Below are 20671 nucleotides of genomic sequence, written 5' to 3'. Positions count from 1 at the left end.
TATTCTCTCAAAAGTTCCTCTTTCTTTTGGGACTCAAAGAGTCTCTTAAGAGTTGAGGAATTAGGGTTAAGAAAAAGGATGTCAAAAAATTATAGACTTTGTTGGTAACATACTTGCTTGTTTTCCATAAGAGAGCACTCTTGATGAAAGGGCTTGGCAAAGAGCTGGCAACTGCTTTAAAGATTATCATTCGAGGAGTCCTAGCTTCTCATTGGTTGGGATTTGGTAAAAATATCTCTTAAATTGGCCTGTTTTACTGAACACAACGCACTTCCTTCGGACGCAAGTTATTAGCGGACAACGTCTCGGCCTCACCAGGAAACGACTAAAGTTCCTCTGGGATCAAATAGAATTTTGTAAGAACAGAATGGATGGAGAAGAGAAAACCTATGGTGGCTGTGAAGGCCTTGATGCCATGTATGTGAAATTAATATCCTCTGATGGTCATGAATTTACTGTAGAAAGAGGACATGCATTAACATCAGGAACAATTAAGGCCATGTTGAGTGGTCCAGGTCAGTTTGCGGAGAATGAAACCAATGAGGTCAATTTTAGAGAGATCCCTTCACATGTGCTATCAAAAGTGTGCATGTATTTTACCTACAAGGTCCGCTATACAAACAGCTCCACTGAAATTCCAGAATTCCCAATTGCACCTGAAATTGCACTGAAACTGCTGATAGTCACGAACTTCCTAGATTGTTAAATAAAATAAATTATAATAAACTGTTAATTTTTTTCAGTATTTAATACCTGTAGTTCAGTTAGTAATTTTTTCACATATAGCATGTTGCCTGTATAAAATTGAACTCTAAAGCTAATAGCTGAGCAGATTTCTTCTGTCATTTGCATAGCAGAGTTGAGATTTGTTTGCTATATCAACAAATTAAGGAAGTTTCATAAGCCAAAAAATAAGCAGATAATGCCAGTTTATAGGTAGGTTGCTTTCTCCTTTGGATGTGACCTTTAAAGTTGTAACTGATACAGCAAATCCTGTGACGTAAGCATAAATGAGTATTCTACAGGTAAATACAGGGGCTAAGTATGTTTGTGCTTTTAGTGTTCTTTTTAAGAACCAGTTCTGATTTCAAGCCACTGAGCATTACTAGAGTTATGCAAATAATTACATGAAAAACATGTTTATAACTTAGCCAAACCTTGATTTTTGTAACTCAAGAATAAGTTGAAATTTCTTATGTGTTTTTTGATAAACTGCAGTATTGTTTTAGTGCATCTTGTGTTTTGTTTATTGCCACAATTCAAGTACTTTATTTAAAAGCAAATTTGGAAGCTAACCAGGTATATCTTTTAGCATAGTAACTGAACTGTAGCCCTCTAGTCAAGTAAATGACTTAAGAGTTATGTGCACTGTGTGAACATTCTGAAGCATGACTTCTGCTAGCATCAGGGTGTCTCAAGTTTCCATTCTTCATGGTCTCTTGGGGTAAAGCTTTTATAGTGTTGGTGTGTCATATCACACTTAATGAGCTTGGTCTAAACAGAGTCTCAGTGTGCTGATCTCTTCTAGTCTTCCTGCATTATTGGAATGCTACAAAAACAGTAATGGAGGGCTGTGGTAAGAGCCCTGTGGTGCTTAGATGTTCCACCAGATCCCCACCCTCCTAGCATATCTTCTAGCCAACCATCCTAAAAGTACCACAAAGTTGGAAAATCTGGAGGAAATGGATGAATTCCTAGACAGATACAAGATCCTAAAGTTAAACTAGGAACAGGTAAACCATTTAAATAATCCCATAACACCTAATGAAATAGAAGTCATCAAAAGCCTCAAACCAAAAAAAGCCCAGGTCCAGACGGGTTCAGTGAAAAATTTTATCAGACATTTATTGCGGACATAACACCAATACTCTCGAAACTATTCCACATATAAAATCAGATGGAATACTACCTAATTCATTTTTTGAAGCTACAATAACCCTCGTTCCTAAACCACACAAAGACCCTACAAGAAAAGAGAACTTCAGACCAATCTCACTTATGAACGTTGATGCAAAAATACTCACCAAAATCCTTGCAAACCGAATCCAAGAACACAACAAAATGGTCATTCATCATGACCAAGTAGGCTTCATTCCTGGGATGCAGGGATGGTTTAATATAAGGAAATCCATCAATGCAATCCACCATATAAACAAACTCAAAGAACAAAATCACATGGTCATCTCACTAGATGCTGAGAAAGCATTTGACAAAATTCAACACCCTTTCATGTTAAAAGTCCTGGAAAGAACAGGAATCCAAGGTCCATACCTAAACATAATAAAAGCAATATACAACAAACCAACAGCCAACATCAAACTTAACGGTCGGAAACGATGCAGTCCCACTAAAATCAGGGACTCGACAAGGTTGCCCACTCTCCTCCTACCTATTCAACATAGTGTTGGAAGTCCTAGCTAGAGCAATTAGACAGCAAAAGGAAATCACAGGGATACAAATCAGAAAGGAAGAAGTAAAACATAACTCTTTGCAGATGACATGATAGTGTACTTAAGTGACCCCACAAATTCCACCAGAGAACTCCTACAGCTGATAAACAAGTTCAGCAAAGTGGCTGGATATAAGAGTAACTCAAACAATTCAGTAGCCTTCCTATATTCAAAGGACAAACATGTGGAGAAAGAAATTAGGGAAAAGATACCCTTCAAAATAGTCACAAATACTACGAAATACCTTGTTGTAACTCTAACTAAGCAAGAGAAAAACCTGTATGACAAGAACTTCAAACCTCTAAAGAAGAAAATCGAGGAAGATCTCAGAAAATGGAAAGACCTCCCATGCTCATGGATTGGAAGGATCAAAATTTTAAAAATGTTAATCCTACCAAAAGAAATCTACAGATTCAATGCAATACCCATCAAAATTCCAACCCAGTTCTTCATTGAGTTGGAAAGATCAATGTGCAATTTCATCTGGAATAACAAAAGACCTAGAATAGCGAAATCCATCCTCAACCAGAAGAAAACATCTGTCGGAATCACTATCCCTGACCTCAAGGTATATTAAAAGGCAATTGTGCTGAAAACCACATGGTACTGATACATAAATAGGCATGTGGATAAATGGAATAGAATAGAAGATCCAGAAATGAACCCTCATGTATATGGTCACCTGATATTTGACAAAAGAGCAGTAAACATTCAATGGAAAAAGGACAGCCTATTCAACAAATGGTGCTGGTCCAACTGGCACTCAGCATGCAAAAGAATTTATATAGACCGTTTCTTAACCAAATTCTTAAGAAAATGGTTGCATCTAAAGAATATCATCCTGAGTGAGATTACCCATTCACAAAAGAACAGACATAATATGCAGTCACTGATAGTGGGATGCTATCCCCAGAGGCTCGGACTGCCCCAGAAACAACTCACAAACTGTGTGAAGTTCAAGAAAAAAAGAAAAGAAAAGAAAAGAAAAACAACAATAAAAAGTCATGCTCAATCCTTACACACCAAGAAAACTTTGGCTAATTCCGGTTTACACCCTGTTTTACCTGTACTTTTTGCTCATTGTAAATAGTAAGACCTTAATGCAGAGTATCAAACCTTAAAAAAAAAAAGCCAAGCTCTGACACAATTGTATTCGTAAACATTTATTCAAAAATGTTTAAAATTTTTTTCTTTTTTCTTTGTTTTTTAAAATAAAATAAAAAAACAGTGCATCATAGATGTACTTGTCATTAATATCTATCTCCATATCCTGAGAGTCTTAGAAAAAATTCTGATTCTTTGAGGTGGGTCACAGCCCTTTCATAAATATCCTTTTTCTGTCTGTTTTTCATGTGTTTATTACAAGAATTGGACTGTTCCAAGAACCTTGTGGCTGCGATGGCCTGGGTGTCTAGTGCACCCTGTGTCCCTGGTGTTTTAAGTTAGACATTATGCCTCCTGGGGGACAGTGTGCCTTCCAGTTTCTCAAAGACTAATTCCCTCCATCAGTCAGTGCAGTACCAAGGCTTCTCAGTGTCCCTCTGTTTCTTCTCTCAGAAGTTAACGAGGTATAGTAACTTGAGAGAACATTTTGTATTAGACACTAGTCTTGTGTAGCATGTAAATCATATGGCACCCTGAATATTGCAGTGCTGATACAATTATGAATAGTTCAAATGTTTTCTTACTTGTGGAGGCATCATTACAGAAAAAAGTGCTGCACATTTAAGATGAACATAATTGTTTCCCATAAAAATCTAAGACATGTGGTAGATTTCCATTGTTAGCAGAAATCTTTACACAAATTTTCATATTTTTTGACAAAAAATTTAATTGAAATTCTACTGTATCACTTTTTCTACCATTATTCATATATGTCCATCGAGTTACCATATCTGGAAATGTTCTTCTACATATGCTTACTAGGTTGTTCTTTTTCCTATTTCATTATATGTTTAATATATGTATGTGTAAATCATATATAAAAGCAAAGTAGCATACTTACATATCTAAATAGCTTAAATATATTCTTATATAAATATACATATATATGTATATATACATATATCTCTATCTATCTATCTATATGTATGCATATGTAATCTATCTATCATCTATGTGTCTCTCTATATATTTCATCTATATGTATATGAAGGCATGCATACATGTTGATTCTGTGTATAGGCTTTTAATGATTAGTGTTTTATATGAAACAGCCAATAACTGTAACTTTATTTGTGATACTGTTGTTCATATGAATAATCTGGCCTAAAAGTGGAACAGAAATCATAACCTTGCTTCTTCATTGAGAATAATATACATATGTGACATCATCCCTACAATTGTGGGTGTACATCATAGAAGATTTATGAGTGCATTATTTATAGTTTTCATATATGGAACCATGTGCAAATGTTCATGTGTTTAGCAGCATCTCCACTTGCAAATTGTGTTTTAACACAGCCTAAAAGGTATGAGTCCTAAATCTTAAACTTCCCTAAAAAATTGAAGGTAGAACAGGAGTAATTGACACTACAAAACTATTCATTTTTTTTTCTTCCTAATATCTGCAATGAGTTTGAAAATAGTTTTCTACTCTACAACTCAACTAAATTTCCACATTTGTAAAATATTAAGTCATCACTGTCACGCGCCCACGCTTCCCGCCGCTAGGAACAGGCGTGCAACAAACGAACAGATTCTTCAGCGGATAACCTTTATTGTACAGCACTTTGAGCAGGGGGCTTCTTGAGCAGGAAACTTCTCTCTGAGCTGGGGACTCCCTACTGGGTTCTACTGTCTAGGCAACCTCTCACGCGCAGTCCCCCACGTGGGATCTCTCTGTCCAGTCTCTGTCCACGCGGGATCTCCCGCAGTCTCTTTTACCGAGTCTCTCTCCACGTGGGATCTCCCGCAATCTCTTCTATCGGGTTTCTCGCCACGTGGTATCTCTCCGCCATTCCACCACGTGGGGTCTCTCACAATCTCTCCACTATCTTCCTCTCCCACGTGGGGGGAGAAAATGCACTGCTATATATGCCTAAGAGACTTGTGTTGCTACCTGATTGGTGCATCCTCCTGTAGCTCAATCATGTGCCCCAAAAGTGGGCTGTGACTATGTGGTTGCCAAGCAACATGAGGGGAAAGGTTTTTGTAGGCTGAACAATGGGCGGGAAGCTGGAGCCATCTATTGGCGCCAACGGCTTCCTACACATCACACCCTCTTTTGCAAAAATACGTCTTAAAAATGCTGGTTCCCCTACCATAAAAGCATAGTATTTATATTTCATTTGTTTTAATTAGAGTATCTACTTTTACTCTACACACTTATCAACTAAGATTATTTAATTTGCACAAAGATTTAAAGTCTGAGTTACCGTATAATACCTTCCTGAGAGTCTATAGTACTATGTATGGACCACAAACAATAATATGAACTAAGAAATGATGATTATGAAATTTGTTATCAAAAACTGATTCTTTCTTTAAAAATTTCAAGTATAGCTATGAGAATCTGTTTGTTTTCAAGATCTAAGAATTCTGAATATTGTTTGCATTTTATACACTGTACATTTTGGTGAATGGATAAGACATTTGTCACACTTTAATATTATTGACTGAGGGTCTACACTCTGATCATAGTTTACACTGAAGTAATTTGGTTCACCTGAGTTAGTACATCATTTCCATACAGTTCTTTAAAATTTAACATTACACATGAGGATAGTTATGATCCCATTTTCTTCAATATATTTTAAATTATTTGAAGCCAGATAGATGGTATTAAATATCCCTGAAACCTAAAACAGAATCTCCAGATAGAAAAGTGACAAAGACTTTTCTTTTTCTATGTTTTCTGTTTTATTCCCTGCATCTGCTCACCACACAAAGAATGTTACTTTGGGAGGGTTGAGGGGTTAACTTCCTTGTTAAATAAGAGTATTACTGCATATCCTAAAACAAAAGTTGAGACCAGTGAGTAAGCTGTACCTTTTAAGACTAAACAAACAGAATGTTATGTCAGCAAAAATGACAACAATATCATCTTGGGGAATTTTGTTTTGGGTAACCCTTACACATATTTTAAATTATGAAGTATTTATTTTTATGCATAATATGATTACAAAAATATTATATATATAATAAGGAAATAAATGCTACAAGTCATTTTCACATGTTTGAATATAGAGCTACAATTACAAAGATGACTACATATGAAAAATTTCCATCAAATTTGAGATCCAAGAAAATAAAAAGTAATTCACAAAAGGAAGAAAGAACTTTTATATTTTTCAGAAAATCATGGCTGGGCTTATATCAGAAGTCCTATTTTAATAGAATTCTGTACATGGACACAAAATATCATAAAAATTTTAACACTATATCTGTGAAGAAAGCTATTAAAAACACACATAGCACATAAAAATAAAGCACTAGAGTTTAAATTTGCAGGACTCTTGCAAAAGCGAGATGAATCACTGTGTTTTCAAATCAGTCATTCTATGGTGGGGAGGGAGGTGGAGAAAAACAGGCATGGGAGAGGGGGAAGGGGAACACATTAGAAATGTAAATACCTAAAATGTCCAAGAAAAAAAGAAGGTCAAACAGCCTATGTAAACAGGGGTCATGAGATGCTTTTTCAAACAAATAGGTATTTTGGACCAAGTATTCCATACCATAGTTTGATTACTATTTTTTTGAATCAACATATGTCCAGACACAGAACAATTCCAAGAAAATAGCAGTATTCATATCAAGACATAGTTGAATATCTTGGGGCATTACTATGACACTTGGAATATGAATGGTTCAAGCAAATAAAAATGACACCACCTTTGTTAGTTTTTACAATTGCTATATATTTTATGAGCTGTGAAATTTCATGTAATTTTCATCAAGTACAAAAGATTTATGAAATTGTTCTACTTAATTTGTTACAATTTGTGTCTTTTGTGAGAAGAATGCTCTACAGAGCTACAGATAACATTTAGACACTAACAACATATTATCGTGCAGAGTTTTAAGCACAGATTACCATAAGAGAGTTGATCTTTGAAAGGCAATAGAGAATTGCTTATGTTATGTATTACAGAGTCCATGAAATTATATTTTCATAGAATTACAATGATCAACAGGGGTCATTGGAAAAAACTCACCCATTACAAACATTCCCCCAGTTCATACAAACACCTGTTTTAAAATCATGTTGTACCAGAGCAGGTTCTTCAGGAGCAGCAAGCAAAGAAGTTAGAAAAGCAAGGAGGACAATGATCATCATTAGAATTCTTCTCTTTTCTCTTCTGAAAGAGAAGACTTGCTGGTGAAAATGTGAAAGAAAGACAGGTATAAAGCATTTTGTATTGGCTACAGAGAGAATGTTCTGTGTCCTTCCTTATCAATACTTTCTTAAGAAATAATTCAGTCATTGTTGGTGGATTCCATCGCAGTGTTTGCGATGAGAACAGTGAACATGGAAACATAATGTGAGTGAATATGAGGCATGGATGTTTGAAGAAACATAAGCTGATGGTTGAGTTTCTAGAACAGGTACTCATCTGTTTAAATGCTGTTTTTGTGTGCTGAATTGTGATATAAGAAATGTACTGCAGTCTGTAAACCTATGGTTGCTGTTTCCCTAGATAGGAGACTGTTTGTAAAGTTACTCTTCAAAATTATGAAAATGGTATTTACTATTGTATAGGTTATTATTTTAATATGGATTTTTAACAATATGTGTTAAAAATAGTCTTGACACAATATTATGTATTTACATCAACTGGATGAGTTCTCTAAAATCTGGAAATCAGATGATTTTTTACCAGCATTGTTTGTACAAAAACTGGTTTGGTAAGAGCATCGATATGTGGTGGAAAGTTTCACTCATGAACTGGTGTCTTTCTCCTTTAGAATTTCATAATTGAAGATAAGATTGCATCAGCTAGAAATGATCACAGTTTTCTTGGTGTGTAAAGATTTTTTTTTTTACAATGAGCAAACAGTACATGTAATATAGGGTGTAACCCAGAATTTGTCAATGTGTTCTTGGGGGGTAAGAATTGAGCAAACCTTTTTTTTTTTGTTGTTTTGTTTTGTTTTCTTTTTTTCTTAGACTATTTCCAGGTTACATCTTGTTTTACATGTACTTTATGCTCATTGTAACTAGTAAGATCTTAATCACACTTAAAAACCTTAAAAAAAAGTACTGACAAAAATGTATTGTATAATTTTATGCAAAAAATTCTTAAAATCTGTACATTTATCTTTTTTTTTTCAAATAAAGTTGTAAAAAAAGACAATTGGTAGTGAAATGCAGTTAAGAAAAAAATTCTTTTAATTTTGTAACATGGCACATTAAAACAGATAATCAACAAAGCTGCCAAACTAGCCCTCAGGTGGCATTTTTTTTCTAAATATAGCAAATAAACTATTGTTTGTAGGAGATGTAAAAAAAAAAAAAAGATTGCATCATCTAACCAGATTGTCACTTAATTCACAGACTGACAGACATTTTCACATAATTCTTAAACTTTGTTTACTTCAGCAGTTTCATATCCACCTTCCAATTGAAATGATCTTCCATTTTTTGATCAATAATCTCTAGATTCCTATAAATATTTAAGTTTGAATAAAGGCAAGTAAGTATTCAAAATGTAATAAATACTACAGTTAGTTTTTATTTTGTATTAAAAATACATATTAAATTGCCCATGTTAAGATGGCTTGGCAGAGATATTGAAATAAGATAATGAATAGATTATTTTTGTTTTATGTATTTCATATCTACTTGTCAGAGAGTTGAAATCCCTGCCTTGTTTTCCTCAGTGACTGGAATAACAGTCTATGCCAGCAAACTATTCTATATTAATCTTTGATCAAGAAGATACAGAATATTAAATTACAATTTGATTCCATGTTTGTGAGGAGCATATGAAGAATTTAACTATTATAATATTTCTGTATACTTTTATTGCTGTTATACATATATATATGTGTGTGTGTGTGTGTGTGTGTGTACACACACACACAAAATGCCTGTATGCCTGTATAGCTTAAGGTAAAATAAGTTCTTGGTGGTGTTCCAATTCTGTTTTCATGAATAATCAGATTGACAATCACTACCAAGCCCAAATCATCAAGTTCATGAAATCTATGTAAATGGCAAGATTGATTGTCTTGATTGACAATCGTAATTTTAGCGATATATCAAAATCTTTACCCAATTTTTCCTTAGAAAATAATATGTGAAATAATTTTCTTGTACAGTCTTATTAGACATTAGATAATTGAGTACTTTCTCAGTGTGTATTACATAATGTAAAAAGGACCACCATGAGTAGTTTATTCTAAATTAGCTGAGTGAGTGTATAAAGTAACAGTGATCTATCTGTGATTTCTGTTTTTTTTTTCCTGCAGTAGAAATATGGACAAGTATTTATTTTCATTTAAATTTAGAAACAAATTTTATTGTCCTAACTTGAGGGGACATTTTAAAACTGACATTCAATTATTTTTTAAGCATCTCTAAGTTTGTGAAACTTCTCATTAAAGTGTTCTTGAGTCTAGCTAGCACATATAATAGATTTTTTCTCATTATGCATGTTTAAATTCTTAAGGTGTCAGTGAGTCCTGTAACCAATGGGAGCCACCATGTATGTGTGCTTCATTGAGATGATTATTTACTGTTAGTCAAGACCCCTCAAACAGGGCCATGCCTAACCTCTGGAAATGGTCTCTACAGGTTCTTGTCCTCTTTGTTAGTTATTTACAATAATGTCATTCTCACTGTTTCCTGGGAGCCTCTTCATTTCCTGGGATCTGGGACTTTCTTATGCTACCCGTAGTTCCCCATTCCCACTGCTACACAACTCAGTTCAATTTACTGACCCTTTCTACTTCTCCTTGTCTCCTCCTAAAGCTGATCCAATAAAGTTTTTTCACTAAAAAAAGGATTGTTTTTAAAGATATTTTCTTTTGCTTCAGTTGTGTTAAGATATCCAGGAGTTATGGTTGTAGGTTAGCTGTGCTTTGAAGGTGTCACATTGTCCTTGATTTTGTTTTTTGTGTAGTTTCAAAGTTTGTTAGCCACCTGGATGACTTGGGTTACTGGATGTTCTTGTTAATGTAGGTTTTGGAAGTGTCATTAAAATTGATGAGCCTAGAGTGGCAGGCATCTGATAGGTACCCTTGGCTTTTATTGTTCTGGATCAAAAGGTCTGCATGATTCAGGATTCACTGTTCTGATGTAGGTGTCAGAGAGTTGGAAGGAGAATGAAGGTCAAGCAGGAAATCAAGTATAAGGATTGGTTGGGGTGACCCAGCTGTCTCTCAGAGTGGAGAAGAATGGTGGATAATGAGAAGCTAACACACATGGTTCAGGGGCCACTGGTCTGACAGAGATGGGTGGAAAGATAGCAGTAGAATGGAGGTCCACAGACATGGCAGACTTCTCAGGGAATCTTGGTTCCTTAGAGGACAAACCAAAGAAGGAATAACATGTTATTTCTTACAGCCCATAAATTTCCTATTGCCCAACAATAACATAAAGTATCAATGTAAAAAGTAAAATTTGAGCCTCATTCTCAACATGACATAGCAGAAGACATGAGTACAGTATTATACTGCACTTAGAGTTATTCAATGATTATTCCCTTGTACCTTCTTACAATCAATATTATCCTGACCTTTCCTGAATGAAATGCCATAAGGAAAACATTGCAATATTAGTTTAAGTCCTGGACTGACTGCCAAACACAACATGTTGACCAAAAGCAAAAAAGCTTCCAGAATGTGTAGATTGTCCCAGAGTTGTTTGTATTTTAATGTTAATTCCAGTTCCAGAAGAAGGGCAGATTAGTCCCAAAACTCCAATGTCACCTTCCCATTTTAATTAGTAAAATAAAGAAAAGCCAGTGACTGGGCAGGGCAAGGGATTGGAGAGAATGGAGGTCTAAGAGGTCAAAGGATGAAAGGTCAGAGGTCGGGTGGCAGAGGAAGTGAGAGAACAGAGGATATAGGTTGAGGCAACATGGAGCTTTCCAAGGACAGCTGGATCCAGGTGGGATTTATTGGTGTTAAAAGCTATGAACACTAAGGATTTTACAGGTCTAATAACTCATGTAGAAGGGCAGTTTGTATCTTTGTCTATTTGATGAAATCTTGTGTATAGGATTTGTGGACTGAGAATTGAATGTATAAACATGTTTAAAAGGCTATTGGGCTTTAGAGTTGTGTTTGTGTGGGGTTTTGGGGTATAGAAACATTGCAGGACAGAGGCAAAGAACAGACAGTACAAAACTGCCAAGGGAAGAGAGTTGGGCTGATTGAGTTGAGCCTAGGAGGCAGCTCAAACTGGGCCCCAGAGGAGGGTGTGGCTCTTAACTAAATCCGGGATTGAAGAGTGAGACCTCAGGGCTAGCAAAGAGATAGGTCCGTTCTATTTTTTTTTTAAAATATTTACTGCAAGAGAATAAACTGAAATATATATTGCATTTTGTCCAGGAAGGGAAATACATTAAATGCATTGTAAATTGTATCCTATTCAATAAATGAACTAGGGCTAATTTCCCAAGGAGATGTAAACCAAGAAGTGTCAAAACAAAAATTCTATTGTTAAGGTCTGTTTTATTGAATATACATTTTTAATCCAATGTCAAATATGTAACTTTCTACTTTTCATTCTCATAGATGTTAGTAAATATATTATTTTCAGGCATATAATGCAGTGCAAATTCAATTATTTGTAGAAGTGAAAAAGAACATTTCCTGTCATAAAAAGGAAGTATTTATTTATTTATTTATTTATTTATTTTTTTAAACAACTTTATTTTACAGATTTTAAACATTTTTGCTTAAAATTTTACATTTTTCTCAGTACTTTTTTTCAGATTTTAACATAATTTTTACATAAAACTATATGAATATATTTTTTAGTCAGTACTTAATTTTTTTCAAGGTTTGATAGTATGCCTTGAAAACTTAATAGTTACAATGAGCATAAAGTACATGTAAAACAAAATGTAACATGGAAATAGTTAAAGTTTTCTTGTTTTGTAAATATTTTTTTTTTGTTATGTTTTCTTTATTTCTTGGACTTCATACAGTCTGTGAGTTGTTTCTGGGAGAGTGCAAGCCTCTGGGGTTAGCATCCCACTATCAGTGACTGCATATTATGTCTGTTCTTTTGTGACTGGGTTATCTCACTCAGGATGATATTCTCTAGATGCAGCCATTTTCTTAAAAATTTGGTTAAGTCATTGTTTCTGGTGGCTGAGTAGTATTCCATTGTGTATATGTACCACAATTTTTGTATCCATTCATCTTCTGAAGGACATCTGGGTTCCTTCCAGCTTCTGGCTATTATAAATAGAGCCGCTATGAACATTGTGGTGCATATATCTTTGTTGTGTATTAAAGTGTCTCTGGGGTATATGCCCAGAAGTGGAATAGCTGGGTCTTCAGGTAGTACTATATCCAATTTTCTGAGGTATCGCCAGACAGATTCCCAGAGTGGTTGTATTAGCTTGCAACCCCACCAACAGTGGAGAAGTGTTCCTCTTTCTCTGCAGCCTCGCCAGCATCTGCTGTCATCTGAGTTTTGGATCTTGGCCAATCTGACTGGTGTGAGGTGGAATCTCAGGGTTGTTTTGATTTGCATTTCCCTGATGGCTAAGGATGTGGAGCACTTCCTCAGGTGTTTCTCAGCCATTCGGTGTTCCTCAACTGAAAATGTTTTGTTTAGCTCTGTACCCCATTTTTTATTAGGGTTATTTGATTCTCTGGTGTCTAGCTTTTTGAGTTCCTTGTACACCTTGGATATTAGGTCTCTATCTGATGTGGTGTTGGTAAAGATCTTTTTCCATTCTGTTGGTTGCCGTTTTGTTTTCTTGATGATGTCTTTAGCCTTACAGAAACTTTGCAATCTCATTAAGTCCCATTTGTTAATCTTTGACCTTAGAGCTTGAGCCATTGGTGTTTTGTTCAGGAAATTTTCTCCTGTACCTATGTGTTCTACGGTTTTTCCTACTTTCTCATCTAATAGTTTCAGTGTATCTGGTTTAATGTGGAGATCTTTGATCCACTTACACTTGAGCTTTGTACAAGGAGATAAGAATGGGTCTATTTTTATTCTTTGGCATGCTGAGTGCCAGTTGGACCAGCACCATTTGTTGAATAGGCTGTTTTTTTTCCAGTGAATGTTTACTGCTCTTTTGTCAAAAATCAGGTGACCATATACATGAGGGCTCGTTTCTGGATCTTCTATTCTATTCCATTGATCCACATGCCTATTTCTGTACCAGTACCATGCAGTTTTCAGCACAATTGCCTTGTAATATAGCTTGAGGTCAGGGATACTGATTCCCCCAGATATGTGACATTTTTCACCAGTACCATGTATTTTCTGTCTTGACAAAGAACAAGATTTATGTCAAACATATTTTCCATCATACTTATTTTGCTTTTTTTAAACTATGATTTTTTTTTCGTGCTAACTATATAATCAGTATTTCACTAGTAAAATAACTTTCTTATGGCAGTCACACTTGTCATTTTTAGTAATGTACTTCATATGAATTGTACAGCAATGCAGTGCAATGAAAATACTATTTATCTAAAATTGGTAGATTAATATTTCTGTAATTCTTTATAAGTTATTTTCATGTATTTCTACCTTAATTGTTAAATGAAAAGGAAATGTAGTCATTGCTGGAAAGTGTTAGAAAATGGAGTTAAACCAGAATAAATAAAAAATCTAGTCATTTCAGTTGTGATAATTTGTCTTTTACGTGTCTTCCCATTTGAGTAGACATTGATTTTACACAGACATTTGGTTATTGAAAATTAACTTCAGCTTTATGACTATATTTCAATTTACATTTTAACCAATGAAAACTTTAATATTTACTTTACTACAGGTAACCTTAATTTGTGATTCTAAGCATTCTGGATGTAATGAGGTGGAATCTCAGGGATATGTTGATTTGAATTTCCCTGATGGCTGAAGATGTTGATCATTTTTTGTTGCTTCCTGGCCATTCAAAATCCTTATTTGAGAACTCTTTGTTTAGAATTATACCCCATTGTTAATAATGTTCTTTGGTTCTCTGAAGTGTACCTTATTTAGTTCTTTGTATATTTTCCACTGTGTCAGACCACATAATCATCTCACTAGATGCTGAAAAATCATTTGAAAAAAAATAACACACTGTCATGTTAAAATTATTGGAGAGACAAAAAATTCAAAGCATACACCTAAAGGTAATTAAAGTAATATAGAGCAAACCAATAGCCAATATTAAGCTAAACTAAGGGGAAAAAAAGCAATTCCATTAAAACCAGGGAGAAGACAAGGCTGCCCACTCTCCCCCTAAATGCAATATAGTATTTGAAGTTCTAGCCAATGCAATTAGACAATAAAAGGAGATCAAGGGATACAAATTGGAAAGGAGAAAGTCAAGATATCATTATTTGTGGATGATGTGACAATATATAAGTGACCATAACAAAAATCTCTGAGAGAATTCCTATAGCTGATAAACACCTTCAGCAAAGTGGCTAGATGCAAAATTAACTCCTACAAGTCAGAAGATTTCCTCTACTGAAAGTATGAACAGGGCGAGAAAGTAATTTGTGGAGGATATACATTTAAATAATCACAAATAATATAAAATATTTTGTTGTAACTCTTACCAAGCAGGTAAAAGATCTGTATGACATGAACTTAAAGTCTCTAAAAAAAGAAATCAAAAAGATTTCGGAAGATGGAAGAAATTTCTATATTCGTAGATTGATGGTAAAAATTGCCAGCCAACCAGGAGCAATCTACAGAATCAAGGCTATCACTATCAAAACATCAACGTTATTCTTCACAGATATGTTGAAATATCTCATGAAGATAATAGAGTTCTTTAACGGGACATAATTAACTCACTGAAAGTAACACATGGAAAAAAACATGTAAATAAGTAGAAGCCATGAAAGAGAAAATAAAGAAACCAATCACTTAAGGAAATATGAGAAAACACAAAGAAGAAAAACATCAAATAAAACAGTCCAAGACCTAAAACTGGAAGTAGAACTAATAAAGATAACACGAATGGAGACAAACCTAGAAATTAAAATCTGAGGACAAAGGTTAGAAATTAAAGATGTAAACATCACCAAGGGCAGAGTGGAGCCTGGCCTACCTGCCACCCGGATCTGCGGCTCATAGAGGCTGAGCAACTGCGATTGGGAACAGAAAATTAGAACTTTAGTTTCTGCCCGGAGGTGACTTCAGGACACAGAGCAGAGCCTGGCCAATCTGCCACCCGGAACGGAGGCTCTTAGAGGCTGAGTAACTGGTGGGTGGGAGACCTTGGCTGCAGGGGAGCAGAAAGATCTCTGTGGAGTACACATGGAAAGTGCACCCTCTGCCTTGCCCTGCCCTACCATGCCTAATCCAGCAAACAGAAACAGAACGTTGGAACTTCTGCTCACACCCGACGACTCTGAGGCATAAAACAGGGCTCGACCCATCTGACACCTCAACCAGTGGAGAACCAGGGACACAGACCAGATACAAGGGAAAGGCAAGAACATATCACTGACAACAAAATGGCAAGAGGAAAGAGAAAGAGTATATCCCAAGGGAACCAAGACAATCTAGCAACACCAGAGCCCAGCTCTCCCATAACAGCAAACATCGGAATTCCAAACACTCCAGAAAAAGAAGACACAGACCTGAAATCATGCCTCAAGATGCTGATAGAGTTACTTAAACAAGAAAAGGAGGAAAAGCAAAAAGATTCAGAAGCTTTTAAAGAAGAAACAAGAAAAACACTCAAAGAACTCAAAGAACTAGAGGAAAACAGAACCAAAGAAATAAAGGAATGGAAGAGGGAAATTAAAACAGAGATTGACACAATAAAGAAAACACTAAAAGAGATAACCCTAGAGTCAGAACACCAAAAAAAGAAATCAGGAGTCACAGAAGCAAGCATTTCCAATAGATTACAAGAGATCGAAGAGAGAATCTCGGGGGCAGAAGACAACATTGCAAACATAGACAAAACAGCCAGAGAAGATGCAAAAAACAAAAAGCTCCTAACCCAAAATATCCAGGAAATCCAAGACACAATGAGAAGACCGAACCTAAGGATAATAGGAATAGAAGAGGGAGAAGAGTATCAACTAAGAGGCACAGTAAATATCTTCAACAAAATCATAGAAGAAAACTTCCCTACCCTCAAGAATGAGATGACCACGAGCATAAAAGAAGCCTTCAGAACTCCAAATAGGTTGGACCAGAAAAGAAATACCTCCCGACACATAATAGTAAAAACATCAAGCGCCCAAAGTAAAGAAAGAATACTAAAAGCAGTAAGGGAAAAAGGTCAGGTAACATATAAAGGCAGACCAATCAGACTCACACCCGATTTCTCAACAGAGACTATGAAAGCTAGAAGAGTCTGGACAGACATCATGCACTACTTAAGAGAGCAAAAGTGCCAGCACAAGCTGCTATACCCAGCAAAACTGTCAATCACCATCAATTGAGAGATGAAGATATTTCAAGACAAATCAAAATTCACACAATATTTGACCACAAACCCAGCACTACAACAAATTATAGGTGGAAAACACAATACAATGAGGGAAAATACAGCCTAGTAAGAACAAGAAAACTCCTAAACAAGAAAACTATAGAAGAAAAAAACACACACAACTCAACCCACAAAAGCAATAATGGCAGGAAACAGAAACAACTATTCCTTGATATCTATTGACATAAATAGTCTCAACTCCCCAATAAAGAGACATAGACTATCAGACTGGATACATAAACAAAATCCAGCCTTTTGCTGCATACAGGAAACTCATCTCAGAGACAAAGACAGACACTATCTCAGAGTAAAAGGGTGGGAAAAAAAACTTCCAAGCAAACAGCTCCAATAAGCAAGCTGGAGTGGCTATTCTAATATCGAATAAAGTAAATTTTTAACCAAAAGTTATCAAAAAAGATAAGGAAGGATACTTTTTACTCATTACCGGGGAAATCTGTCAGGAGGAACTCTCAATTCTTAACATATATGCTCCAAATAAAAAATCACCCACATTCATAAAAGAAACCTTACTAAAGCTCAAAAATTACATTTCACCCCACACAATAATAGTGGGAGATTTTAATACCCCACTCTCTCCATGAACAGATCATTGAAACAGAAACTGAACAAAAACACTGTATAACTAGCAGAGACTATGAACCAAGTGGAATTAATAGATATCTACAAAACATATCATCCTCACGTAAGAGTACACCTTCTTCTCAGCACCTCATGGCACCTTCTCAAAAATTGACCACATAATTGGACACAGAACGAGCCTCATTCGATATAAGAAGTGTGAAATACTCCCATGCATCCTCTGAGATGACCATGGTCTAAGGCTGGTCTTTAACATAAATAAAGACAACAAAAAGCCCACATACACATGGAAACAACACAATTCTCTGTTAAATGATAGCTGGGCCAAAGAAGAAATGAATAAAATAATTAAGGATTTTCTAGAATACAATGAAAACGAAAATAAAACTAACTTATGGAATGCAATGAAAGCAGTATTGAGAGAAAAACTCATTGCCCTAAGTGCTTCCAAAAAGAAACTGTAGAGAGCTTACATCAGCAACCGGACAGCACAGCTAAAAGCCCTAGAACAAAAGGAAGCACATATACCCAAAAAGAGTAGACGGCAAGAAATAATCAAAATTCGGGCAGAAATAGACAAAATAGAAACAAAAAGAACCATTGAAAAAATCAACAAAACCAAGAGTTGGTTCTTTGAGAAAATCAACAAGATGATAAACCCCTAGCCAGACTAACTAGAGGGTTTAACTAGTATCCAAATAAACAAAATCAGAAAGGAAAGTGGGGACATAACAACTGAAACTGAGGAAATTCAAGAAACCATCAGATCCTACTACAAAAACTTATACTCCACAAACTTGGAAAATCTGGAGGAAATGGATGAATTCCTATATAGATACAAGGTCCCAAAGTTAAACTAGGACCAAGAAAACCATCTAAATGACCCTATAACACCTAAAGAAATAGAAGAAGTCATCAAAAGCCTCCCAACCACAAAAAGCCCAGGTCCAGACGGGTTCAGAGCAAAATTTTATCAGACTTTTATTGAGGATATAACACCAATACTCGCCAAACTATTCCAAAATATAGAATCAGATGGAATATTACCCAACTCATTTTTTGAGGCTACAATAACCCTCATAACTAAACCACACAAAGACTCTACAAGGAAAGAGAACTTCTGACAAATCTCACTTATGAACACTGATGCAAAAATACTAAACAAAATGCTTGCAAACCGAATCCAAGAACACATCAAAACCATCATTCATCATGACCAAGTAGGCTTCATCCCTGGGATGCAGGGATGGTTTACCATAAGGAAATCCATCAATGTAATCCACCATATAAAGAAACTCAAAGACCAAAATCACATGGTCATCTCACTAGACGCTGAGAAAGCATTCGACAAAATCCAACACCCCTTCATGTTAAAAGTCCTGGAAAGAACAGGAATCCAAGGCCCATACTTAAACATAATAAAAGCAATATACAGCAAACCAACAGCCAACTTCAAACTTAATGGCGAGAAACCTGAAGCAATCCCACTAAAATCAGGGACTCGAGAAGGCTGCCCACTCTCCCCCTACCTTGTCAACATAGTACTGGAAGTCCTGGCTGGAGTAATTAGACAGCAAAAGTAAATCAAGGGGATACAAATCGGAAAGGAAGAGATAAAAACATCACTCTTTGCCGATGACAGGATAGTGTAATTGAGTCACCCCAAAAATTCCACCGGAGAACTCTTACAGCTGATAAACAAGTTCAGCAAAGTGGCTGGATACAAAATTAACTCCAACAAATCAGTAGCCTTCCTGTACTCAAAGGCCAAACATGTGGAGAAAGAAATTAGGGAAAAGGTACCCTTCACAATTGTCACAAAAACTATGAACTACCTTGGTGTGACTCTAACTAAGCAAGTGAAGGACCTGTATGACAAGAACTTCAAACCTCTAAAGAAAGAAATTGAGGAGGATCTCAGAAAATGGAAATATCTCCCATGCGCATGGATTGGAAAAATCAACATCTTAAAATGGCCATCCTACCAAAAGCAATCTACAGATTCAATGCAATCCCCATCAAAATTCCAACCAAGTTCTTCATGGAATTGGAAAGATCAATGTGCAATTTCACGTGGAATAACAGAAGACCTAGAATAGTGAAATCCATCCTCAATATCAAGAAAACATCTGCGGGAATCACTATCCCTGACCTCAAGCTATATTACAAGGCAATTGTGCTGATAACTCTATGGTACTGGTACAGAAATAGGCATGTGAACAATGGAATAGAATAGAAGAACCAGAAATGAGCCCTCATGTATATGGTCACCTGATTTTTGACAAAGGAGCAGTAAACTTTCAATGTAAAAAGAACAGCCTATTCAACAAATGGTGCTGGTCCAACTGTCACTCAGCATGCAAAAGAATGAAAATTGACCCGTTCTTATCTCCTTGTACAATGCTCAAGTGTAAGTGGATCAAAGACCTCCACATTAAACCAGATACACTGAAACTATTAGATGTGAAAATAGGGAAAACCTTAGATCACATATGTACAGGAGAAAATTTGCTTAACAAAACACCAATGGCTCAAGCTCTAAGGTCAAAGATTAACAAATGGGACTTAATGAGATTGCAAAGTTTCTGTAAGGCTAAGGTCATCTTCAAGAAAACAAAACTGCAACCAACAGAATGGGAAAAGATCTTTACCAACACCACATCAGATATAGGCCTAATATCCAAGGTGTACAAAAAACTCAAAAAGCTAGACACCAGGGAATCAAATAACCCTATTAAAAAATGGGGTACAGAGCTAAACAAAACATTTTCAGTTTAGGAACACCGAATGGCCGAGAAACATCTGAGGAAGTGCTCGACATCCTTAGCCATCAGGGAAATGCAAATCAAAACAACCCTGAGATTCCACCTCACACCAGTCAGATTGGCCAAGATCCAAAACTCAGATGACAGCAGATGCTGGCGAGGCTTCGGAGAAAGAGGAACATTTCTCCACTGTTGGTGGGGTTGCAAGCTAATACAACCACTCTTGAAATCTGTCTGGCGATACCTCAGAAAATTGGATATAGTACTACCTGAA

The 20671-nt window shown here is 35.8% G+C and overlaps 1 protein-coding gene across 1 annotated transcript; it reads left to right on the top strand.

Annotated features, from left to right (window-relative positions):
• Nucleotides 1–364: 364 nt before the first annotated feature.
• Nucleotides 365–706, top strand: LOC308420142 (elongin-C-like; the record flags this gene model as incomplete). The annotated part of the gene is made up of 1 exon (XM_080916048.1): nucleotides 365–706. The coding sequence occupies exon 1, from the start codon at nucleotides 368–370 to the stop codon at nucleotides 704–706; it is 339 nt and encodes a 112-aa protein (XP_080772174.1). The 5' UTR covers nucleotides 365–367.
• Between the last annotated feature and the right edge of the window lie 19965 nt (nucleotides 707–20671).

This window comes from Micromys minutus, assembly GCF_963924665.1.
Source record: "Micromys minutus genome assembly, chromosome: 1".
NCBI lineage: Eukaryota > Metazoa > Chordata > Mammalia > Rodentia > Muridae > Micromys > Micromys minutus.
This window is presented reverse-complemented; position numbering and strand designations above follow the sequence as displayed.